Source organism: Cavia porcellus, unplaced genomic scaffold (assembly GCF_034190915.1).
Source record: "Cavia porcellus strain 051 isolate PalLab524CR breed Dunkin Hartley unplaced genomic scaffold, mCavPor4.1 scaffold_17, whole genome shotgun sequence".
Lineage (NCBI taxonomy): Eukaryota > Metazoa > Chordata > Mammalia > Rodentia > Caviidae > Cavia > Cavia porcellus.
In genome coordinates, this window is record NW_026947500.1 from 19351719 (window position 1) to 19378444 (window position 26726).

Genomic DNA, 26726 nt, shown 5'->3' on the forward strand with positions numbered 1-26726 from the left:
TCAGTGGAGATTTCTGGCTGGTGACCACGACGATTTGTTGAGAGGGTAATGTGATAGAATTCACAAGAAAGCTGTGTATCCCCCACCGCCAAAGGCCCCAGATCTTACTCTATGTGTTGCTTCCATTTGGCTGTTTCTGGGTTTTACCTTTTACAGTAAAATGGCAATTGTTAAGTAGTTCTCTAAGTGGTTCCAGCAATTACTGAACTTGCAAGGCTCACAGTAACTCCTTATAGCCTGTAAGTACAGGTGTGGATGAGCACAGACTCTTCTAGCTGGGTCTGAAGGGAGGCAGTGAGGGGTGGGAGTTGTTTATAACCCACAGGGTTTGTTAAGAACTAAACTGAAGGACACCTGATTGCTGTCAGAACGACTTTACCACCACACACATATCCTGTGTCTCCAACAGCTATAAATAATTTCATTCCCTTACCTGAGTTCTCATAAATCTATTTATCTTAATTCTCTTAATAGTATACTTAGTGTATCACTCAGCTGCATAAACTTATGCGCCACTTGGGTTCCAGTTCCATGATCTCACCTAATCATTCACTTGTGCTGTAGGTGTTCAGTCTCTTCTAGCCACTGTGGAGTATACACATTCAAACCAAATGCTCCCATTAATTACAACTTAATGCACTGGATACAACACAAAAATCAAAAAGCACAAAAATCGGAAAATCTGAAATGCCAAGAGAAGAAAGATAGTCTACAGGTAGACTTGGCAGTGAATTTCTTGGAGTTTACTACTGTCTCTAGTGTATCACAGTCAGGACACCAGCAACTGACAAGCCACAACTACTGTAATGTGTAGACAAAACCAATCAAACAAAAATGGCCAGGGGATGACCGCTCCCTTTAGCCAGCAGAGGTCACAGAAGATGAGAAGGAAGGTTGCTGCTGAACAGAACCTTCTTGTCAAAGAAGGCTACACCCCTTTCACTGCCCACCAGGCACCAAGGCCACTGAGTAGAATGCCAAGCTTGTCAACCAGCACTGCCACCTGGTGTTCAACACCAACAAAACCAGACAAAATGTTGTCTTCTGTTCCTCCCAGTGAGGTGCTGTGCTGGGAAGACTGGAGGGAGCTGTTTCAGCCTAACCCACTAGACACCAATCAAGATGCAAAGGAAGGATGCTGTTCCCTTCCGCTCTAGTGTGGCTGCTACACACAGGTGGACACTCGGTCACTCTTCCACCCCTCACATGAAGCAGAGGAGGGAAGAAGTAGAAAGGAAGAACCTAGAGAAAGGGATCCACTATATGTGTTAATGAAGCCCTTGGATCACTACCACAGGCTCATACACAAAACTGACCAGGATCTATAAAGCAAAAGTACTTGAACTATGGCATGAAAAGCCATGCAGAATTCCGATTGCACTTGAGGTGGTACATAGTAGAACAGACAGAAATAAGACAAGGCCAGCCTGAGCTGCAGAGCAAAACCCCATCTCAAAAAGATATGGAAAAAAATGTAGCTCTGACAGAGTAATGGGAACCTTGTCCCCAAATAAACTGGATTTACTTCTTTTGTCTGTGGTTCGTGGCAGATTAATTCAAGAAGCCTATGTTTTACCACCTCAGAACTTTTCTGCAGTTTAGATACATAAAGGACCTTTTGCAAAAACACCAAAAGGCAAATGAACAAGCGACTGCTACCCAGGGCAAAGTATCACTGAATACAACAACAAGCATGCTGGAAGTCAAGGGAGAAAAGAGCAGGAAGTGAGCATATTTGAGGAGGAGGACTCTGTCTACAGGATGCACGCTCAGAACAGCACGCTCAGAACAGACTGTAAGCTTTCAGCTCTGTGGATCTTTGGGCAGGGACAGGACAAGGAAGGGCCATGAGAGATGTGGCTGAGCAATGAAGCAGTATTCCAGAGCAGAGCTAAATCAAAGACTTCGAGATCATTCATACACGCGTGCATGCATATTCATGAACCAAAGTACCACTGTACTGTGTATATATTTTTTAGCATATATATATATTAGCATATATATATATTTTTTACATATTTTTCTTTTCACACATAATAACATCCAAAATAGCCAATAAACAAGAAAGAAACTAAGTATGCAAAGAATCAAGAAAGTATACACCATTCACAGGAAAAAAGAAATTTATAAAAACTTTTGTTCAAGAACCGCAAAGTAAAATTACTAAGCAAAGATGTTAAATTTCTACTGAAAGAAGAATAATATGTTCCATAAACAGAGAATAGCAACATAGAGATAAATAGTAAGAAAGAAATAGAGACTTTAGGCCTGAAATGTACAAAAGCAAAAACGAAAAACTCTCTAAAAGTCTTCAACAGCAGATTTGCACACGCATAAGATTCACCAAAATAAATATAAATCAAGTGAAACAGATTAAAATTACTAAAGTAAATTATTAAGTTTAAGAGAAAAAAAGAACACAAAGCCAGTAGAGCCTAAGAGACCCTTGGGACACCAAAGGAGCACAAATCCTTGTAAGGATTGTTAATCATCAAAAATGGGAATGAATAGCCCCATAGCTATACTACACCAGTATCTACACATGTACCCTCATAGTGGAGAATGGGTATCTTTTATGCATGACGCTCAAATGCCTACTAAAAAATATGGAAGAAGTGTTACTGAATTGAAAAGTTATCATTTTGCAATCACCATAGCAAAGACCAGATCAAACAAGAATCACTAGGGGATCCTAAATGAAAGAAGAAATTTCAACAGAGTAGTAACTGCAGGGTCAAAACTTGTGTCCCTATAGAATGCATTTTAGTTATAAGGGAGGAAGAGACAGGACTCCTACACAATGGAGAAATTGGGCAGATTTCATTGGTCAAAATTACTTATCACCAATGGGGAGTGTTAGGACCTCTTACAATTGCATACATACAATTGCATAATTACAACTGTCATCATAGAGGGAGTAAAACTGATTATAACAATTGTGACATCTTGATTGAGGTACTACAACTAGCAATAACAAACTCAAGCACAACCCGCCCACCACTTTAAGGCATTAGTGTCCTTGAGGGAGCAGAGCACAGTGCTTCAGAATCAATGATGTTTTGGGGAAAAAAAATTTTGAGGAAATTGGACTTATTCATTTTAATAAAGCAATATTAGCCTTTTTTGACGTTAAAAAAATTATCACCTATGAAGGACAGGTATGTTGAGGACAATACATCGTCTACACAGTGTTTTACTCAACAGTGAATATCATTTGGTTACAAAGAAAAAAATCAGAACACGATGAGGAACATTCAATTGGTAAAACAACAAAAAATAAATAAATAAAAAGAACTAGTTTTTCAATAAAGGCCAGGCCAAGCCAGATACAGTGCACACACCTATGAATCCAGCTACACAGAAAGGTCCCAAATCTAAGAAGAGATTGGGCAACTTAATGAGACCCTGTCAGAGCAAAGAATCAAACTGGGTGGGGATGTAACCTAGCGCAGTGGTAGGACGCCCCTGGGTTCAGTCCACAGCATCATGAGGGAGAAAAAAAGTCAGCTTGAAAAACAGCAAAGAAAGGCTTTAATTTTTTTTTTTTTCCAAATTAAAGGAAGATAAAGAGACATGACAGGCAAATACAGCACTCAGCCGTAGACTGGATCATGTACCCTGGGGGAAGGAGCTGCAAGAAAGGACGTCATGAGAGCAACCAACACAACTGGAATACGAATGGTACGCAATAAAAATATACCAGTATCAGTTTGTGAAACTGATCAGTGCACTAGGACTACAGAAGGAATATGTTTACACTATAAAATGCAGGGCTAGAGTTGTAGCTCAGTTGTAGAGCACTTGACTTGCATGTGTAAGGTCCTGGGTCTGATCCCCAGCACTATGGAGGGAAGGAAGGAAGGAAGGAAGAAAAAGAAACCCACTGAAATATGAAGGGAAGGAGAACTAGGACAGTCTGTATGTTCTGAAATGATTCCATCAGGAAAAGCAACAAAGTAATTAGCCTTCTCTTAAGTTATTTAAATGATATATAATGGCTGAGAGTAAAAAAATCATAATGTCACCTAATGCAATGTATATATGTGAACTCATTAAAACTACAGCATGAGGCAGGGGCAGGAACAGATCTGTGATACGACTTCTAGACAATTCTTGCTGCCACAAAGCATTAAAACTAGACAGACTACTAAAAGACTGATTTTGTGTACATATACTGCAATCCTACAGCAGCCAATAAACAGTAATGTAAAACAGAGCCCACAAGTGAATAAATTAATGTGGAATAGCAAAAATGCCTAAATGACTTTGAAAAGATGGTAGAGTAAGCAGCACCAGAATTCCGTGGCCCTACCCAGACACAGGCAACGGCAGCCTGTCTGAGGCGAGCGCTGGAATTCTGTAGCCTACCCACGGCCTGCAATGCCCAGGGAAAGTTTAGACAGGAAGATGGGCTAATTTCTGTCAAATACTGACGTAAGTACAGTAGAAGTCAAGAGTTTTTCTCTCAGCACAGTCTTAGGCAGTTAAACAATTGTTCCCACAGCACCTGCACATCACTGTGGAAGCCAGGGTGGGCAAAAGAGGACTCTTCTCAAGTGCAGGGATTCCCTGATCTGATGGCTGATGCTGCTGCTCATTACAGAGGTGCAAACAAAGAATCAAGCTGCCATCATGGTTTCATTTTTCCTGTTTTGACAATCTGCTCCCAGCTGAGGGAAATTTCACTTTCTGTCTCAGTCACTTTCTCATTGTTAGGACAAAATCCCCGACACCTGGTGTCAAAAGAGGTTTATTTCCGCTCAGTTCCACTGAGGTTGGTTCCACTGCAGGAAGGCATGGCAGAAGGGCAGGGCCAACAGGAAGCACAGACATTCAAGGGAGGGCTGGGCCAGATAAACCCTCCCAGTTCACACCCCCAGGAGCAGCCTCTTCTGGCTAGACCCCATCTCCTGAGAGTGAGCTGGAGATAGCACCCTTCCTCCAGTCACCTCCCACAAGCTCCTAAGTAGAAGGTGCTGTGGTTGCAACTGGATGCCTTTCTCCTACCCAGTGGCAGAGCTGTCCCACTTCAGGAGTGAGTCTCTCGGGAACAGAACATTCAAAATCAACTGCATATACAGTGATCACATATGCATCTGCAAGGAGAGGTGTAGGCTCAAAAGAGACCCGAGAAGATCTTAAGTTTATACCCCAGGCTGATTCTCGACAGAGAGACAGCTGACAAAAATACAAGTAAAGCAGGAGTCATGGTGCATGACTCTAAGCCCAGCCGTTCTGGAGGCTGAGGCAGGAGGATTCCAAGTTCTAGGCCAACCTGAGGAACACAGCCCGACTGTGTCTCTCTGTACCATAAAGTAAATAAAAGAGGTGAGGCTCAGAAGTATAGCTCACCCTTTAATATGGAGTTTCAACATTACCACACTCCAATGAGCACCTTTTAACAACAAAGGAAAATACAGTGTACTCAAAAGATTTTTTACAAAGTTAATCAAAATACACCACAGCTGACAAAATAATCCTGATGGGAGATCTATAACACCAAGACTACAACAAATGACTTAAAGATGCTTTGGAAATGAAGAAAGATATGGAAGAGGCCAAGCGAATTACGTATCGAGTAAACAGAAATATTAGCAGCTTAAAAAAAAAAACAAGAAATTCCAGAGCTCTAAAGTATAATAAGTGAAATGATACATTCGCCAGAGAAATTTAAAGGCAGAATGGAGCAGACGGGAAAAAGAATGCATGAACTGGAAGACAGCACGATGATAACTATGAAGCCTGAACCCCAGAAAGAGAAAAGACTGAAGAAAAGTATACAGAGCCAAAGACATCTGCGGGATGCCACCACGAGGACCAACTTACACAATGTGAGTTTCCCAAGAGACAGGAAAAGAGATGAGAAAAAATACTGGCTGAAGGGCCAAGGATTCTGCTCAGGATTTACAGCTCAGGGGCGTAAGCACTTGCCTGGCAAGTGCGAGGTCAGGGGTTCGATCCTGGGTTCCAAAAAGAAAAAAAAAAAAAGTCTGAAAAATGTCCAAATTTGATGACAGAAGTACAAATATCCAAGAAGCACAAAGAACTTCAAGAAAGGCAAGACACATTAAAATCCAACTGACAAAAACCAAACACTAAGAATCTTGAAAGCAGCAAGACAGAAAGAAACAATTTGGTCCAGATATAGTGGCAGAACTCTAGGGGCTGAGGCAGAAGGGTCAGTGCAAGTTCAAAGCCAGCCTGGACTGCACAGCAAGACACCGCCTCGGTAAAAGAGAAAAAGAACCAACTCATCACATATACGGTATCTTCAACCTTCAATCATCTTTTCAACAAACTTTTCATCAGAAACACTGGTGGCCAGAAGGCAATGAGCCAATATATTCAAAATGCTAAAAAATAAAAAGAATAGGCCAAGTATCCTGCAGGCTGCAAAGTGTCCTGTGAGCAGGAGAGAGAAATGTTGACATTTTCAAGTAAACAAAAGTTGAAGGATTTTATTTACCACTAGGCCTCCCAGCAAATGTGGGGAAGGTCTGAGGAATAATGCTAAGGAAAAAAGTCGTACATGCTCAGTCAGATGCAATTTTGTTCCAAATATTTTTGAACCATGCTGTTAGCTGACTGTGTAGAGGGCCAGAGGTATAACTGTAACTTTTGTCTGTTTCTATAAATTTAAGAGATCCATGTATTTGAAAAATCATTCTTTTATTTTTGGGCACACAGTGTTATAAATGTGACTTTATCTCATTGACAACTGAAAGAGACAGAGCTGTGAGCAAACAGTTCTTCTGTTACTGAAGTTAATTTGGGCTAATTTCAAATTACAGTATTACAGCTTTAGGATGTTAAAATCTAATCCCTGTGACAGCCACAAAGAAAAACATCCACAGAATTTACACAAAAGGAAATGGGAAAGGAATTTAAATGTTTTTCAACAAAAAGACCATACAAACACAAAAGAGGACAGTAATAAAGAGGCAAAAAGCTGTACAACATAGAAAATGAACAGCAAAATGAGAGGTTTCAGCCATTATTAGTAATTAATTAAAATGTCTGCTGGGCACGGTGGCCTGTAATTATAACCTTCGCTATTCAGGGGTCTGAGGGTCTCAATTTCAACAATATACCTGAACAATTAATTAGACCTGGTCTAAAAAAATAGATAAATAAAAGTAAATGGATTAAACTCTCCAATCAGGAAAAGATTGGCAAACAGACTTTTAAAAAACTAATGCTACTACATGCTGTCTAGAACAGATTCACTTTAGACCCAAGAGAAAAATAAATTAAAAGTTAAAGGATAGAAAAGGCTATTTACAGTAAAGAAGACAGGGATGACTATACTGACACTGCCTAAAGAAGGCTTTAAATCAACATTATGTAACACACTGAAGGACATTATTAAGAGGTTCCATATGACAAAAAGATGTAATACTTGTAAGTATTTAGATCGTTAACAATCATAGATCACCACATTTATGAAGCAAAAATTGGCAGATGTGAAGGGAGAGATAGTTCAATAATATTTGGAGACTTTAATGTCCCACCTCACGGTAGACAGAAAAACCAGACAGAAGAAAAAGAATTTGACCAAGTAGATTTATTTATTTATTTATTTATTTTTGTTACGTTTTGGTCTTTTTGAGACAGGGTCTCACTATGCAGTTCAGTCTGGCCTTGAGCTCACTTTTTAGCCCATGCTGGTCTTGAACTCTCAAAGATTCTTTTGAGTGCTGGGAATACAGGTGTGTACTACTGCTGTAGTTAAAGGTTTCAAAGAGAACAATTATGTACAGGACACAGAGTTTATAACACTATTTTATAATGGTCACCCAGAATTAAACAAAAGAAAGTACAGGAAATCTATTGATAACACTAAAGATGTAGAAAATCCGGCCTGGATCCCATGGCAATAACCTGCATGAGTTCAGCTGAAAATCTAGAGCCCACAACATGCAAGTCTGTGTCATGGATCTGTGCTGGAAAGGTCCAAAGGTCAGCAGTGGAAACCAGAAAGTCTATGCCAGCGGGGTGAAGGATCTGTGTTACTAGGTTGAAGGCTCTGCAGTGAAGCCAAGAAGTGACGCTCAAAATAAAAATCAGGGCTCTCCCAAAAAGTACCACAGCTGTGGTCAGCGACAATGAGGTCCCAATCTCCTCTGGCAATAAGAAACACCCAAGTTCCTATCAGGATCCCAGCATGACCACCATCTTCGGGGGAACCAATGGCTCCAAATAACAATGCTTAGGAGAACCCACAATGCTACTCTTCCTCTCCAGGTCTCCTTTTTATGCCATCCATGCACAGCACCATGCTGATCCAATTCAGCTGGTGTTAAGCTACCACCAGTTTTTAATTCGTAACAGCCACCACACCCAGCTTAAATCAACTAGATTTAAAAGATATGAAAGATTCTACTCAATAGGCAGCTGCTGTACAAACCAGGACAGCAATTCCTCAAAAACATGAGACAGAATTACTGCATGATCTAGCAATTCCACTTCTTGAAATATATGCAAGAGATCTGAAAGCAGGGTCTCAAGGTGAAGGTGAGCAACCCACATGACCACTGATGAACGGATGAGTAAATGGCGATGCACACATACACACAAATACACACACACACACACACACTATAGGTACAACAATGTATTGTGCACTTCCAAAGGACTGAAAAATCCTAGGACTTTGAAGGTTTTCATCATAAAGAAGTATTTGAGGAGACAGATGTGCTTAATCTACTTTATACATCATACAATATATACAGGTATACATGTACTGAAACAAGTTACCCGTTAATAGGTAAAGTTTTTGGTTTTATATATTAAAATTTTAATTTAAATAAAAATATGTTAAGTGAATTCAGTTAAAAAAAGACAAGTAATTTTTATTCCACTTCTGTGGAGCACTGAATGTAGTCAAAAGTCACACAGAAACTGGGATGGTGGTCTCCAGAGGCTAGAGAAAGGGAGAAGGGAAAGCTACTGTTTACGGAGCAGAGTTTCAGTTTCACATGAAACCTTTGCACCTGGAGAGGGTTACGGTTGTACAATAAGTATCAGGAATGTATTTAATGCCACCAAACATTTAAATATGGTAAAGTGAAGGCAACGTTTATGTTATAAAGTTGTTACCAGGTAAAAAGAATACAGAGCTGGGGTGTAGCTCAGTGATAAGGTACAGGCTAGGCGTGCATGCAGGAGCCCAGGCTTCACGTCCAGGACATCAGCAAAAACAAATAAGTAAAGGTAAACAAAATTTAAATAATCCAAGAAGCCCAGACATGTGAACAGAGGAACAAACAAAGGGAACACATAGGAAACAAAGGAAAGAGTGAAACAGCTGGATTATCTCAGGGCCACATAAGCATACGTTTCTTCAGGAGTAATAGACATTATTTAAACTTGGTCCAGTATCTGTTAGAAATATTTTTTAATGTCTGGAACAATTACTTTCCCAAGATTTTAGCTGTTTAAAAGCAGTACTTTTTTCAATAGAGTTTATAGGTTAAAGTAACATATTTCATTTTCTATCAAAAAAGTAAATAAAAACAATCTCTTTATAATGGGCCAAGGAGATGACCAAGAAAATCATCTTACAATAGCCAAAGTTTATACACACACACTCATAAAGACAGAAATAAAGTACTTTTTTTAAAAAAAGAACTTTACAATTGGAGTTCACAACGTTTCATGTCTTCTCTCTCAATTACTTTCCATTCGGAGTCCTGTTATTATAGCACATACAGTTTTCCATTATAGAAAGAAATCGTGTATGTGCTGGCTCACAACTGTAACAGTGATTGTAATTTATCTATTTTTCCTAAGCAAAATCCAAATTTCACTAAATGTAAAACAGATGTCATGGATTTCTTCCACAAACTGTTGGCACATTTCAATTTCAACTAATGTAGTCAGAAAACTAATTCCACATGTCTCCTTAAATATAAAGCAAAACATAAGTAGATTCCTAGGAATATCAGGTATAAAATTAGGTGAGTATCAGAGTCACTAAAGTACTATTAGCCATTCTAATACACTGTTGGTGGGAATGTAAAATAGTATGATTAATTCTGAAAAACAGCTGGCAGTTTACTATAAATTTAAAGATATCCAGATCATATGACTTAGCAATTCCACTTCTGATTATTTTCTTTAAAGAACAAAAAATTTACATTCATCTAAACAGCTATAAAGAATGTTCACAGCAGCACTCTATGCCTGCATGTGTATGTTTACATAGTAATCCCATACACACAGGGACTTCATTTCAAGGTCTTCGTTAATGCCTGAAACTGCAACCCTATCTGTACTATGGTTTTCCCACACACACATAACTAGGACAAAGTTAAATTTAAATTTAAATATTAGGTACAACAAAAGACTAGCAACAAAATGTAGTAATAGAACAATTTTAGCAATATATGATAACAATTATATAAATATAATGTCTCTCTCTTTAAAGAAGCAAGACAAATAACATTTTTGGATCACTGTTGTGTTATTTTCTGTCACTGTGACAAACCACCTGACAGAAGCAACTGAAAGGAGGAACAATTCATTGGGCTCATTGTCTCCCAGGTTTTAGTCCATGGTAAGCTGGTCCCATTGCCTTAGGGCTAAGGCGAGTCAGAAGCATCCTGGCACAAGCAAATGCCAGAGCACAGGTGTTGGGGTTGTGGCAGTCAGCAAGCAGATGGAGAGTAAAAGACACAGAGCAAAGGGCTGGGATGAGATACAGTCCTGGAGGTCACACCCACACCCTGTGACCCACTCTTCTACCAGGCTCTGCCTCCTGCTTCTATGACCTCCCAATAATGTCCTCAAATTATGCTATCATTAGCTGAATCCAGTGGTAAGTGGATTATCAATCAGCAACCAAGTCTTCCACTCGATGACCCTCTGGGGGGACATACTGGATGCTAACAGTAACAATTAGTAACTAAAACTGCAGAAAACTACAAGTGAGGTACTACAGTGTAGACATATGCATATATGCGGAGATAACAGCCTAAATAATATATAATAGTGTATCGCATACATAGAAACATAACTTGCTATAGTACCAAAAACTAAAAGTATCTTTCAACTGATGAGTGATATGTGGAGGATCCATACAGTGAAATATCGCTGAATACTATTCAGAAGTGAAAATATCAGAGCAAGTTTTGCTAGAGGTTAGGAGTGAATAAGAACTAGCTGTAGTGACACAAGCCTATAATCCAACACTTAGGAGGCAGAGGCAGGAGAATCAACCATCTGAGGCCATCTTGGGCTACACAGAGAGTTCAAGACTAGCCTGGCCTACTTGGCAAGAGCTTGCCTGAAGCCAACCAAAAGGATGAGATAAGCAATATAGAGGGAGCTGGAGCAGTGGCAGCTACCCACAGTCCCAATTACCTGGGAGGCTGGGGCAGGAAGATCTCTCAGGTCTAAGGCCAGTCCAAGAAACATAAAACAACGCTATTGCAAAGTTTCAAAAAGCTGAATCAAACAAAAAAGAATTGTAGAGGGTCTAACTATAAAAAGATAGCATAATGGTTTGTGTGGATGGAGCAATTCAGTATCCTGTTTATGGTCGCTGGTACCCAAATCCATACATGTGTTAAAAAAAAAAAAATCAGACCATATACCCCAAATTTCAACTTAACAGCATGTTAATTTAAGGCAAAAACTGGAAATCATCCATGTGTCTATCAAAAATATAGGAAGAAGGCTGACGGTTTAGCTCAGTGGCATAAGCAACTGCCTGGCAAGTGCAAGGTCATAAGTTTGAGGCCCAGTACCAAAAAAAGCAAAAAACAAACAAACAAAAAAACCAAGGAAGAATATTCCAGAAAAAATATTTTAGAAATTTTAAATATTTATATTTTATCTAAATTGTAATATATTCACACAGTGGTATAACATACAGCAAGAATGAGAAAGTAAAATTTCATGTGACAGTTACTGTGACTCTGACAAATAGCATCTTAAGTTAAAAAAAAAAAAAAAAGATGATAAGAGGACACCACCAAACCCTGTGTTTCCATAAAGTTCACAAACAGGCAAGATGAACCTAAGGCCTAGGACAGTCAGCACAGCAGTGGTGAGGAGTGACCCGAGGGGAATCAGGGTTGAGGGGCTGGTTTCGCACACGCACTCTGCCATTCTCTGGCCGTCCACAGAGCCATGTCCTTAGGATATGTGCATTTTTCTGTATGCAATGATGTTCTGAGAAAGCTTTTTAAATTACGCAAAATACAGCAATCAAGTCAGAAACGCAGAATAAAATTTTTCATTGAAAACTCACTAAAAAAAAAAAAAACTTACTATGGACCAGACTGGACAGTGGACATAAAATAATGAACAGCCATAGAAAGCATAATCCCTTTCCTTTAGGAAGGGAGGGCAAATTTTACACATAATGTAAGTAATTTTAGGTACCAAGAGGCAAATTACATAAGCCTAGAAAAGTAGAAGCAGCTGTTTCAGCTCTGGCTAGAAAAGCCAGGGAACTGGGTTTTAACGCCACGTGGGACAGAAGGTCAGGCTGTAGGCCCATGTGGACAAAGGGCTGGCAGGCTCCTTCAGCTACAGCTGCGGCGGAAGTTAGACTGAAAAAACTTGACCCTGTAGCCCAGGGAATGAGCATAAAGATTTTCACACCCGGACCACAAATGGTTAGAAAACTTCTATCACACAGAACTCCACATAAATTGGGTGTCTCAATGTATAATATCTGCATAGTGAACTGTGCCCCAAGTACAAGAAAAGAAAACAAAACCTGGTCCTAAGGAATGATTCCACTGGGACAAGGTCACTCTGGAAAGAGCGTGTAATAACACAGATCTATAGGATTCCCCTCAGAGAAAATAAACACCACTAAAGATGAGTTCATAATAAAAAAGAAAATTATGTGAGAACAGCACACACAACAAATATGAGAATTACCACCTTGAAAACATAAAGTAACAGAACAATTTAAAAACCTGTAAATACGTATAAAAACAAAAAGCTAAAAGAAGGAAAGTAAATGTATTGTTTACTTTTTGGCTTAAATATTTCTTAAAATATTTTATTAGTATATATTTGTGATACACAGTAATTACATTCATCTTGAGATTATTGATTCGTATCATATCTTGATCAGAAACTTATTTATTTAAAAATAATAAAAGGAGGCAGTAAGGCCCAGCATATCTTGAGCCTTAGGAGCAGATTACATGGACCAGTTGTCTCTGAGGAGTAAAACAGTAGCTGGCAAACTGGGAAGAACAGTAGAATTCAGAGTTCAACCTGCCTTTCACCATCAGGAAACCAAGTGGTCATACAAGCACAGCTTCATGAGCAGATCCTATGCAGCAGCAAACTAAAACACTGAGGGAGGTTTAGAATCAGAGGCCTGTGGTCTGAACAACAGGCAATAAATCTGTATCTGTGTTTCTCTTTCTCACTGTATAGCTCTGTGCAGGGATACTGACCTTAGGAAGTGCACCCAAAGCAGAGGAGCTTAAAGCCCAGCTTGATGGCTGGGGGATTAAGAAGTAAAACCAACCATAGGAGACAGAAGAGGTACTGCAGGGACCGTGGAAAAGGAGGACATCAAGACAGCAACTTCGTGTCTAAGAATTTCTGGCTACCTCTGAGCTGCACATACATGTATCTGTCCCTAAAAAATACACCACAAGCTTTGAGAACTGAGCTCCAGGAGACCAGCATCCAGGTCACAGACAGGATAGCAGCTGACTGACGAAAGTGAACAGCAATGCAAATGCACAGATGTGGGAACGAGCACTGGAGACAAAGCACACAGAAGATGTGCCAGATCTTGCAGCCATAAGCTAACCTGGCTGACTGCCTGATGAATAAAAATGTCAACGTTCTATGTCAGATTTAAGCAAAACTCAATGTCTCATAAAATAATATGTATTGTGTTCAAGATATGTTTCAAAATTGCTCAGCAGATGAAGAGTAAGGAATGTAACAGCAATGGAAAAAATTTAATAGATACCAACCCAGAAATGAATCGGTCACTAACTTGTTAAATAAAACTGTAAAGCAGTTAATATAAACATGCTTCAAAAAGTAAGAATAAACACTATGACATGAATAGAAAGACAAAATTTTTACAAGGTAAACAAAGCAAATAGAAAGTTGAACCAAAAAGTAACTAATTTACAAAGTTTACTTTATAGGCTCAGTTGCAGAATAAAAGGTCAATGAAAATCGACCTACAATCCCAGCACCCAGGAGACTGTAGCAGGAGCACTAAACGGTCATGTCCTGCCTAGGCAATTTAGCAAGACACTGTTTCAAAATAAAAATAAAAAGGGCTGAGAATGTAGTACAGTGTGAGGGCTCTGGATTCAATCCCCAGAACAACAAGGTCAACAAAAGGAGTCAATGAACTTATAGACAAAGTAAAAGAAATAGTTAACTGAACACCACAGAAAGAGTAGACTGAAAAAAATTAACAGAGCCTCAGGACATGTGGTGCAATACCAAAAGGCCTGGCACATTCATAGCATTGGAGATTCAGGCAGAGCAGAAAAACGATACGGGTGTGGGGTGGGGGAGGAAAGAGAGAAGAAAAAGGGAGCAAAAAATGGTTGAACATTTGCCACGCTTGGAAAAGAAACTCTAAGGTTCAAGTACTCAGAAAACCCAAGAAAGATAAACCCAAATCTACATTTAGGCATGTCATAATCAAACTACTAAAAACTAAACAGAATCTCCTGAAATCTGAGAAAAAGTCATATTATATATAAGGGAATAAGAATTCAAGGACAGTGGATTCCTCCATGGTAACTGTAGGCCAGAAAAAGTACAAGAATGTTTTTAAAGTAACAAAAGAACTGTCAAGCATGATTCCATACATCATGAAAAATTCCTTGTGTAATAAGGATAAAATAATGACATCATCAGACACATGAAAACTAAAAGCATTTATTCTGAAGTTCTTCAGATGAAAAGTAGATACAATATCAGAAATCAAGTAATCAAAACAGTAAAAATCTGCACTAATAGGGCAAACCTTTTGTCTTACTTTTGTTACTGAGACAAATACCTGGCACCCAAAGTTAAGGTAGGAAAGGTTTGTTCAGCTCACAGTTTGTGGACTTTTCAGTCTATAATCAGCTGGCTCCAAGGCAGGGTGGCACGGCAGAGAGGCAACAGTTCACAGCAGCGGAGGACAGCAAAGGCATAAAAAACACAGGCAGGAACTGCAAGCCTCATTTTCGGCTTTATATTGTATGCAGGCTACCTGCCCTGGGTGGGTATAAACACCACCTCAGCCACAGGCTCAAGATATTTACAAAGTGAGAACCCTAGAGCTGTTGAATTCCTTAAACTTTTAAACTTCTCAAGTTGACACAGTGAATCAACCATTACAACATCCTAGGGCATAAAAAGTCACCCTAGGGCATGTCCTCTATGCCCTAGGGTAGAACTGTTGAGTCATTTATGCCTCTCAACTTCTCAAGGGGACAAAATGCATCAACCATCACACTATTTTTTCACTTAAGTTCCTTAACATATATAAAAAGGCAAAATGGAATTTTTCTTTTTGTTAAATAGTGCTTTGGACCATACCCAGGGCCTAGTAAATGTAAGGTTAGAACTTTAGCTGAGCCACCCTGCAACTCCAAAAAGCAAAATTTATAATGTGATCCAATGAGGGTCTCAACATATTAGTAATGCACATGAAAACTGCAATGAAAGATACACATACGCATATACTTTAAGTAAAACATAATTTATCCATTTAAACATGTATTTATATATTAAACTTGTTATATAGTTAGTCTATTATATATATTATTGCTACAGAAATTACAGTCCACTTAGTACAACTGTTTTGCTATTTTGAATATAGATACCTTATAAAAAACAGATCTCTACTCTCATCTAACACTGAAGTTTTCATATGCATTACTATCACACACATTGAAATTCCATCAGATGTTAAAATTTTATTTTTTTAGAGCTAAAGATGGAGCTCTGTGGTAAACTCTGTGCCTTGACATGTGTTTAATCCCCAGCATGGCAAACTTATGTTTAAATACATATATTTATATATGGCATGTATTTAGTCACATAAAAATATGAAAAATAAACTTTAGAATATATTAAAATAGTCATATAAGCCAAAAGAAAGAAAAGAAAAAATAGACAAGGGAAGTGACCATTAGGCAAGTAGAACTCAGTATATTATGGCTTATATATAGATGCCCCCACAGCCTCATGTGCTCATGAGGAGCTTTTCAGAGATGGCTGAACCAGGAGTGTATGAATATAGATTAAGGGTGTGTGGTAACGACATGTGTTGAGCATAGTTCTGGATGTGGATAATAGGGGCCCCTCCCTGGGCACCAATCAACAGCTTGCAACCCGGACAGAATATAAAGGGAAGGGTGGAAGGCAGGCTTTGCTGCCTCCTGCCTGCCATGCTTTGGGCTGTTTCTCCTATGCCATGCAGCCCTGTCTTGGAGCCAGATGACTATAGACAGAAACCTCTACAAACTGTGAACCAAAATAAACCTTTTCTCCTCTAACCTGTGGGTGTTGGGTATTTTTTCCCAGCAACAAGAAAGACAGGGGCTGGGGATTTAGCTCAGTCCTTGCCTTGCAAGCATGAGGTTGGGAGTTCAATCCCCGGTACTGATGATAAAAAAAAAAAAGTAACTAATACTTAATCCAAGCATACCAACAAATAAATTCAATACAACTACATCACTGACAAATATGAGTATAAAAAAATTCTTCAAATTTGAAAGACAGTCCAGTTATTAGACACACCAAAAACATTATGAAAAAAAAGTGAAAGAAAAAAAGTCAGCATGTTTGTTTTTCTTTTGTGGTACTGGGGATTGAATCCAGGAGCACTGAGCTACATTCCCAACCCTTTTTACTGTGAGACATTTAGTCTCTTAGTAAATTGCCCAGGCTGACCTTGCTTTGTGATTTCCACGGCTCAAGCTCCATAGCAGATGGAATTACAGGTGTGCACCACTATCCCCAGCTAAGCAAATTTTTTTAAAAGGAATAACACAGTACATAGGTCAGGCTTGATATCCATATGATTTCTGTGACAGTTACTCCATTCTGTCTTTCCAGCATGAAAGCAACTATAGACAATATACAAAGTAATGGGCATGAATGTATTTCAATAAAACATTTCTCATAAACATAAGCAACTGCCTTGACAGTCAGTTTGGCCATCCTAGCCTGAGTAAAATGAAACACATTCACACAAATCTCTCTACATAAATATGCATGGCAACTCAATTTAATCATAGCGAAAACTCCGAAATGACTCAAATATCCAATGAAATGGTAAATGAATAAACTATGGTACATCCAATGAAAGAAATCTCAAAAGCACTATTCTGAATGAAGTAAGCCATTGTAAAATACATTTGCTAGGATTCCACGCTATGTGGAAAAGTCAACACGATGCAGATTGGTGTACAGAACCATAGCTCACCCAGCATGGGAGAGGGTTCACAGCTACAAAGGACAGCATGAAAGCAACATTAGGGGGCCTCTTTGGCATAACAGAAATTGTTCTTGGCTCAGATCACCGTGGTAGTTATATGACTATATTTGTGTTAAAACTGGTAAGACATGTAACTGTGTCAAACACACTAACAATATTTTTTAAAGGAGAAAGAGGCAAATTAGAAAAGAAGTCACACAGTGAGAAACGACAAATACTATAGGGAAGTTGGAAGCTCAGAGGACGTACTTAAAAAGCAGAGTAGACAAAACAAGTGCAAGAAATAATTACTCTTACTGGATTATACTTCCAAGAACATAACCTAGGAAATTTACACAGAAAGGTTAACCATAAAAAAGATACATTAAGAAATTTAGACACAGAATTTCTACAACTGAGTTTTGTCAATGAAGTTGAAAACTCAATGGATAGTGTTTTAATAACAGATTAGTCACAAAATGAAAAAAATTACTGAATACAGAACGCGGAATAAGCACAAAAATACAGAAAATATGAAGAGAGAATGAAGAATTAACACATAAAGTTGGATATGGTGGTGCACGCCTGTAATTCCAGCATTTGTGAGTCTGAGGCAGGAGGAACGCTGTGAGACTTTGGCCAGCCTGGGCTACAAAGTGAGTTCAAGGTCAGCCTCGCAGCACAGAGCCTGCCTGGGAAGCATGAGATCCTGAGTTCGATTTCCAGTACCAAAACAAAACTAAACAAAACAAAAAGAATGAACACATCCCAACTTCCAGAATGAGAATCAAGCGAAAATCAGCTAAGTTCCACTTTCAACTGAAGGATGTAAAATACTGCATGCTCATTCTCCAGCCAACATCAAGCAAAATATAAACAACCTACAGAATCATAACCTTTTAATCCTTTTAGTTTATCAGTCCAGGTGTACAGTACATAATGCTTAGTCCTTGTGGGAAGTTGGTGCATGTACATGGCACATCTTAATTCTTTTTCTCATCCCTTTTCCTTTCCTTCCTGCCCACTTCACCCATCCCTCGCCTCCCTTCCTCTTTTTAATTCATGTTTGCAGCATGTGTTTACATTCCTTGTGTGGAGCACACAGCACATCCCGATTCCTTTTTTTTTAATCCTTCATCCCTTCCCTCTGCCCCGCTCACTCCATCTCTTGATCCGCTTCCCCTTTAGGAATGATCTCTCTCTGCTTCCTATTATCTATCCTTTATTTTACTCTTATTCTGAGTTACATGAATATGAGAAATAATGCAATATTTAAGCGTATGTCTGACTTAGTTCACTTAAGATTATGGTCTCAAGGTGCACTCATTATAAGCTGGACATGGTCGCACACTCCTGTAATCCCAGTGCTCAAGGGGCTGAGGCATAAGGATCACCACAAGTTTGAGGCCAGCCTGGGCTACAAAGTGAGTTCAAGGCCAGCCTGGCCTGCACAGCAAAACCCTCTCTCAAAATACAAAACAAAACAAAAAAGGTGCATTCATTTTCCTATAAATGACTCAAATTTGTCTTTATGGCACAGTGGTACTACTGCATACTGTAAGTACATTTTCTTTATCCACACAGGCTGCTTCCAACATTTAGCTTTTATGAATTAACACCACTATTATTATAAACCATGGGCATGAATGTATCACTGTAATATGAAATGTTTTGGAAAGATATTCAAGGAATAGCTGGATCAAATAGTATTTCAGAGTGTACTAGTTTACATTCCTATGAACAGTGTAGAAGGGCTTTTTCCCCAACAGCCTCTCCAGCATTTGTAATTATTTTTGATTCTTGATCATGGTCATTGTTTGTGGACTAAGGCAGAATTTCAGTATTATTTTAATTCGTATTTCTCCAATGACCAAAGAGGTTGAACATTTTTTCATGTATTTACTGGTCATTTGTATTTCTTCTGTGAAGTTTTGATTCATTTTGCTTGCTGATTTTTTGATTGGGTCTTTTATTTTGGAGGGGTCTAATTTTTTTTTTTTTAGTTCTTTATATATTCTAGATATGAGTCTTCTGTCTGAGGAACTGCTGGCAAAAATTTTTCCCCATTCTGCAGATTACCTTTTCACCCAGTTATTTCTCTCGCTGTGCAAAAGCTTTGTAATTTAGTATGATTACCTTTGTTGATTCTTGGAACTATTTTCTGTACAACTGACGTTCTGTGCAAAAAATCTTTGCTTACACTGATGATTTCAAGAATTGTACCTATCTTGTCTTCCAGCAAGTTAAATGTTTCTGACTTAACATTTAGTTCTTTGATTCATTTTGAAAATCGTAACTTTTTTTGAGCCCATCACAAACCTGAAGTCACAAGTCAACCAAGTAAATTAAAAGTTTTACCCTCGGGGCTGGGGATTTAGCTCAGTGGCATAAAAGCCTGCCTTGCAAGTGTGTGGTCGTGAGTTTGATCCCCGGTACCAATAAAAAAGAAAAAGACAAAAAAAAAAAGTTACCCTCACAGAAGAGGCAGGACACATAAGTAGATCACCTTAGGGTATACACAAAGGACAGAAAAACCCATATACAGGTACACAGTAAGCAATCAGGTAATTTTTGGTATATTCTTTTTGTTTGGGTGGCTTTCTTCGTTAGTTGAGGCAAGGTCTCTCTAGGTAGCCGTGGTTGGGCTTGAACTTTCAATCCTCCTGACTCAGCCTCTCCAGTGATGGGATTATAGGCATAAATCACAATGACTAGCTGGTTTTGACAATTTGTAAAGGCTATGTGTTTAGTAATTTGGATGAGACACACACAATGCACCACACCAAAAAATTAGGTTCATGGCAGAAGTCCAACAGAATCTCCTTTAGTAGTGTAAGTGTGCAGAATGTGACCAGCTGCTGCTGCAGTGCAGGCATAACGCCCAAACTCTTTGTCAGAAGCAAAAAGATGCAAGTTACTGGAGGAGAGACAGCAAAGCAATGGAAAAAACCCACTGCCTCCACAGGACAAGTAGAAGGTCAACCCATCTCACTTCGGCGGACAGCAACAATCCTGCTGCCAAGAGAGCATCCACTGCCTCTGCAAGAGGGCAGAGTGAAAAGCCTTTGTCCACGGGATAGGAGGAGCCCTCAGTAACCCCAGACAAAGGGCTGCTTCCTCTGCTGGAGGGAGAAGGAGCTCTCCCCCTCAAGACCAAACACAGACACAGGTCACACACTGGGGAGCAGGCTACTGACAAAGGCCTACAACTGAGGCACAGTTCGCAGGGTCTACTGATTGCTACCGACACACCATGGCCTGTGTCATGTCGGTATTCCTACCATAGGCCTAGCACCAGGTTCCAATCACCTACAGGCTGCTGGAGCAAGACTGCCTCTGAGTCGGCCTTTAGACACGGAACAGCCAAAATGTGGGCAAGAAAAATTAACAGAAAGATTTGAAGGCAGTCTCCTAACATACACACACCACTCACACCACACAGTACACTGACGCAGAGAAACACAGATAACTACAGCAGAAGTTTTGCCATAAATGACACAATCCACAAGTTTTCTCTTTCTCTCTCTCTCTCTCTCTCTCTGTCTCTCTGTCTCTCTGTCTCTCTCTCTCTCTTTTGGTGCTGGAGCTTGAATGCAGGGCCTTTACACTGAGCTACATCTTAGTCCACATTCAACATTCATATGTATGTGGGTGTATGTATATAAGTGTGTATATATATTCATATGTATCTCTAAAACATATATTTTTATATATCTCTAAAATGTATGTGTGTCTATACACACACACACACACACACACACACACACACACACACACAGATACACACACACACACATATTTTAGAGACAGGGTCTTGCTTAAATAGCTAAATAGCCCAGGATGGGTTAGAATTTGCAATCCTCCTGCCTCAGCCTCTAAGAGTTCTGGGATTACAATGTACACTTAACATGCCCCAGTAAAAAGGCTCTCTTTTAAAGATCTGAAAGAGGGGCTGGGGATTTAGCTCAGTGGCTTAAGCGCCTGCCTGGCAAGCTTGAGGTTATGAGTTTGACCCCAGCACAAAAAAAAAAAAAAAAAAAGAAAAAAGAAATGAGATGGTCAATAGCATTTAGAAAAGCTGCCAACCAGAATTCTACAACCAGCAAATGTACCTTTCAAAAAAATGATGACTTGGGCTGGGGATTTAGCTCAGCGGCATAAAGCGCCTGCCTTGTAAGCAGGCAGTTGTGAGTTCGATCCCTGATACCAATAAAAAGGAAAAAGACCAAAAAAAAAAAAAAAAATGATGACTTTTCAGAGAAATAAAGGCTGATAGGATTCATTACAATAGACCAGCACAATAAAAAGGAAGTTCTTTGAATATAAGAAAAAATGAATATACAGCACTTAGAAATATGAATTAACAAAGCAATGAAGAATAATGGATGTGGTAAATAAATATATATGTATGAATTTTTATTTAGAAATGCTTTAAAAATAAATGGCTAAAGCAAAAATAGTAATGCAGTGAGACATATATATTAAAAGCTGTGTGCCAACGGTAGCACCATGTAGAGAGAGACCCAGAGAGCATACTGCTGGTCTTCTAAGGGAAGTGCTTAGCCGTTTTGGGGAAGGACAGTTAGGGCAGAGAGAGAGCCAATGAAACAGTAAGCAATTTCCAAAAATTATAGACATCAATCTTCAGTTTGAAAACCAGATCAGCAGTGGAAAACTAAATATAAGCTCACATTTAGAATAATGTATTTAAATTGCGTAATAGCAGAGACAAAGAAGAAAGAAATTAAAAAACAAAGCCGCAGCGGCAACTTGTACAGAGTCTGGACTTTTGACCTGTGTGCACTTTCTTTTCTAAAATACTCCACAAAGCAAGAACCTGGTCTAGAGTACTCCAGAGCCTGAGATCAAATGTTTACTAAGTAACGGAAATGCCCACTGGTTTAGGGGACAGAAGCCCCACTCTTCTTCCCATGTAATTTCTACTTGCACAGCAGGGTGTGGGCAGAAGGCCCCATGAGCTCTGCGCTATACCATGGTCCTGGTTTTCCCTGGGCCCAAGAGCTCCTTGCTAGTTCACTGGGTTCACTATTCAGAAACTACTCCGGGACAATCAGATTCCCAATATATGCGTCAACAGGAACTCTAGCACGTCAGCCAGTCGTGATTTCACATTCATTTCTGTAATTATTTAACTCCATCTGACTTCTCCAGTAACCGATAAATTCCATGAAGACTGAGTATTATATGTTTTTCTCACATTCACTTTCAATGCCCCGCACACAATGAACATAATAAAATAAATACACGCTGAATGAGTCACACATAGGAAATATGGGTTTAAATATGAGCCACAGTAATGGTTCTATGTTTTTAGAGAAGATATTTTTACCTATTAAGGAAAAAAAAGGGTAAAAATAAAAATGCAGAGTAAATATGTTCCCTAGAATAATAAATTTGGACAATAACTTACCTAGACACAAATTCACTTAGTTCTGAGTATTCGGTGGGCTCCATTACTATGCCAAGGTCAGTAATCACAGAAGAAATATTCTCCTTACTCTAAAGGTGAAAAAAAAAAAAACAAAAAACTATGTGTCATAGCAATGTAACTTTTAAAATAAAGTGACAAAAATATTTTAAGTTATATGAAATGAAATGTCACAAAACAAGAAATGATACTGAAAGTATTGGTTTCTAAAACAATGAGGTCAGCTCCTTACTCCACACTAAAACCCAAAATGAACTCCAAATATATTACTTTCTTAAGCATTGGAATCATAAAATACTAGAAGGAAATATAATTTAACTGATGACTACATCAAGAAAAAAACTTTTAAACAATTAGAAAAAATTGCAAAAATATTTATATAAAAATTCATAAGCATGACAATGAAAACTGAAAAAAGGCACAAAATTTAGCAGTGAAAAATGTTGATTTACCTATAAAAATTTCTGTTCAATTGTAATAAGATAAATGCAAATTTAAACAGTTAAGTGAGATTTTATCCACGAGCAAAGGTTTTAAAACGTTACTGTTGGAGCCAGGTGTGGTGATACACACAGGTAACCTTAACTACCAGGACACAGAGACAGGAAGATCACAAATTCACAACCAGCCTGGCAACTTAATGACAGCTGGTTTCTAAAAAACTCTTTTTTTTTAAGAGACAGGGTCTCACTATATTGCCCAGGCTGGAGTGCAGTGGCTATTCACAGGCACGATCCCACTACTGATCAGCACGGGAGTTTTGACCTGCTCCGTTTCCGACCTGGGCCGGTTCACCCCTCCTTAGGCAACCTGGTGGTCCCCCGCGCCCGGGAGATCACCATATTGATGCTGAACTTAGTGTAGACACCCAATGGCATAGCGCACTGCAGCCCAGAACTCCTGGACTCAAGCGATCCTCCCATCTCAGCCTCCCGAGTAGCTGGGACTACAGGCATGCACCACCACGCCCGGCTAAAAAACTCTTTAAAAAGAGCGGGGCTGTGTAGCTCAGTGGTAGAGAGCCTCTGGGTTCCCTAATTTCTACCCAATCCCCAGAAAAAATTATAACTGGCAAATACACACTCAATTAAAGCTGATGTGACATCACTTGACAATGCATACTCATAAAATATTTCATAAAGTATTCATCTTCTCTGCCCCAGGAATATGCCTTCTAAGAATTTACACAAAATAATAAGAAATAAATGCAAAGACTTACGAATAAAGATACTCGTAACAGTGTTACTTATCACAAAACATCAGAAACAATTCTATACCCAATAATAAGGATTATTTCATCTGCAAGCTCAAGTAGATATATTTTTTTTGAGTCAGGATTTCCCTATCAGTTCAGGCTGGCCTCAAACTTGTAAAGATTCTCCTGCCTCAGAGTCCTGAGTGCTGAGATTCATTTTCTTAACTTCCTTTGTTTTTATGCCATTGTTTTTTCTATGCTTTTAAATTTTAGGCCCCTTTATCCAATATAATAAAAGAGCTTTGTGCCACGTTTGCACTTTGACTGCTAGGGCTCTTATTATTTGTTAGGGTAGTAAATCTAAATATTTGTGGCATTTCCTAAGACTAGGCTAGGTGGGTGCTGCTTGACTCTCTTCTGTATTTGTCTGGACAGCAGCTGGCACATCTGCTTACATCCACGACATCCACGCTGTTGAAGAATGGGACTGATGGTTTAAGTATAACCTTTATTTAGTTTTTCATCTGCTTGAGGATATAGTAGGAATTGGTATTCTCACAAATGAATTTTTAAAAAGATAAATAACTCAATTAAAAGCTAGGGAAAGGATCTGCAGAGACATTTTTTCCAAATATATACAAATTGCAGTAAGCACAGGAAACGATGCACAACATCAGACATCATCTAGTAGTCTAATTCCTCTCCAAGTTGTATTTCCAAGAAAAGCAAACACATATGTCTGCTTAAAAACTTATTCATGAATTTTCATAGTACCATTACTCGTAACAGCTCCAGAAAATAATTCCCATCGATTAATGGAATGGGTAAAGGGAATGGAATATATGCACTCAATGAAATTTCTTTCAGCACAAAAGTTAGTGACACATGCTACCCGTGGATTTAGCTGGAAAACACTGTAAGACGAAGAAGCCAGACTCAAGACACTATGTTAATAGGAGTCCATTCGTACAAAACATCTAAAATAAGAAAATGCACAGAGAGGAAACTGATCAGTTGTTGCTTAGGGCTGAGTAAAGGGACAGAGGGGTAATAGGAAAGGAAGAAAAGAAAGAAAGAAAAGAGAACAAAACTCCCAGAGGCATGCCTTATTCCTGATTTGAGCACGTGTGTGTATGTGCTAGATTTTGGCCTTTCACTCACTGGGACAGGTTTACTGGCCTCTCTTTTCTTCTCCTTTTTTAGGCTGCAGATTCTGCTTAGCCACTGGAAAGCTGACTTCAAGATGCAGGGGTCTTTTTAATTTCTCTTGTAAGGGGCCGCTAACCTGGTTACTGCTCTCTAGTTGGTAAACAGGAAGGGACCTGACCTCCAAGTGCCCAGAGGAGTCTCAGCAGTGCACATTTTTCTACTACGGTTATGAGCCCATGGAGCTCATTCTTCTCCACAACTTGAGGATTGTTGGTAGCACTCTTTAAAAAAAGGGTCTCATTAGCTTTGTAAAATTTACATCCCCTTCATGAAGCATCCTGTGTTGAGTTTCAGTGCTTTGGGTCGAATGTCCTAACAACCAGCATTTTTTTGATGCCTTTGAAATGGAAATGCATTCTCTTCACTTAAAAAAAAAAGTCCCTATTTTTCAGTCTTTTATTCATTCTGCTGGGCTTCAGGGAAAAGAGTTATACAATCATACTTAATCTGCCACATTTCCCAAACACTCCCACGTGCCTGCCTTACTGTGCGGCAGGGACTATGGAAGGCTGATATGATGCATGTGGATCCCGAAGGCCTTGCAGTCCGTCACACACACAGTGCTGACAACACCAGACAGGACGGTTAAGGGAGAGAGGTCGGTACCAACACAGATTATCATTCATAATCTGTGTAGGTCTCCCTATAACACAATCCTCCCGCCAGGCACCCTGTAATCCCAGCACTCGGGAGGCTGAGGCAGGAGGGTCACTGAGAATTCCAGGCCAGCCCGGACTACAAAGCAAGTTCAAGGCCAGCTCCAAATACATAGTGAAAATCCATTTCAAAAAGACAAACAAACAAAAAATTCAGGTTACTTTTGATTCTAACATTCCACTAATCTGACTTTAGGTCACATGGTTCAAATAGTGTAGTATTAATAAGATTTTATTATTGAATAGCAATCATTTATAATATTCTACAGTGAGAGTTTCATTATTTAGGTTAGTGTAGTTTTTCTGGCAGCTAAACATCTCCCTCTAGTGGAAAGTTTGATTTTAGAAAATGAGACCATGGAAGAATGATTGTCTCCATGTTTTCCTATCAGTTTTGACAGTAAAGAAAAACAAATGCTCAGTGTGTAAAATGAAAACCATTTAGAAAACTATCACCCATCAGAATTCATCCCTACAATTTCTGTGACCTAGCAGTTCTACTAGAGACACTTACAGATAGTGCTAGGATATGGTAGGATTTACCACTAAGTAGTAAAATTTCATCCACCTGTTACATCAGAATTCTAGGAAAAACAAGAAAATCCTTGGTTCCTTTCCTTTCTAAGCAGAACCTCATGGAGACTCCCACACGCCAGATCCCTAAACCCTTGCAGGTTCCACAGCTGCCTACGGTTGTGAAGTGAGGCAAAAGCTCACGAGGAATTCTGTCACCACCTCACCTGACTTCAGCCTGCCCAGACTAGGAACAGTGACCGGTACCCTAAACTGCCA

General features: G+C 39.2%; 1 protein-coding gene across 2 annotated transcripts in view; it reads right to left on the reverse strand.

Moving 5' to 3' along the window:
* The window catches only part of Cenpp (centromere protein P), a 216905-nt gene that overhangs the window by 178517 nt on the left and 11662 nt on the right, over positions 1-26726 (reverse strand). For both annotated transcript variants that reach the window (XM_013150669.2, XM_003468385.5), the window contains exon 4: positions 22857-22945. In XM_013150669.2, the coding sequence (XP_013006123.1) occupies positions 22857-22945 (89 nt within the window). The remainder of the gene's footprint in view (positions 1-22856; positions 22946-26726) is intronic.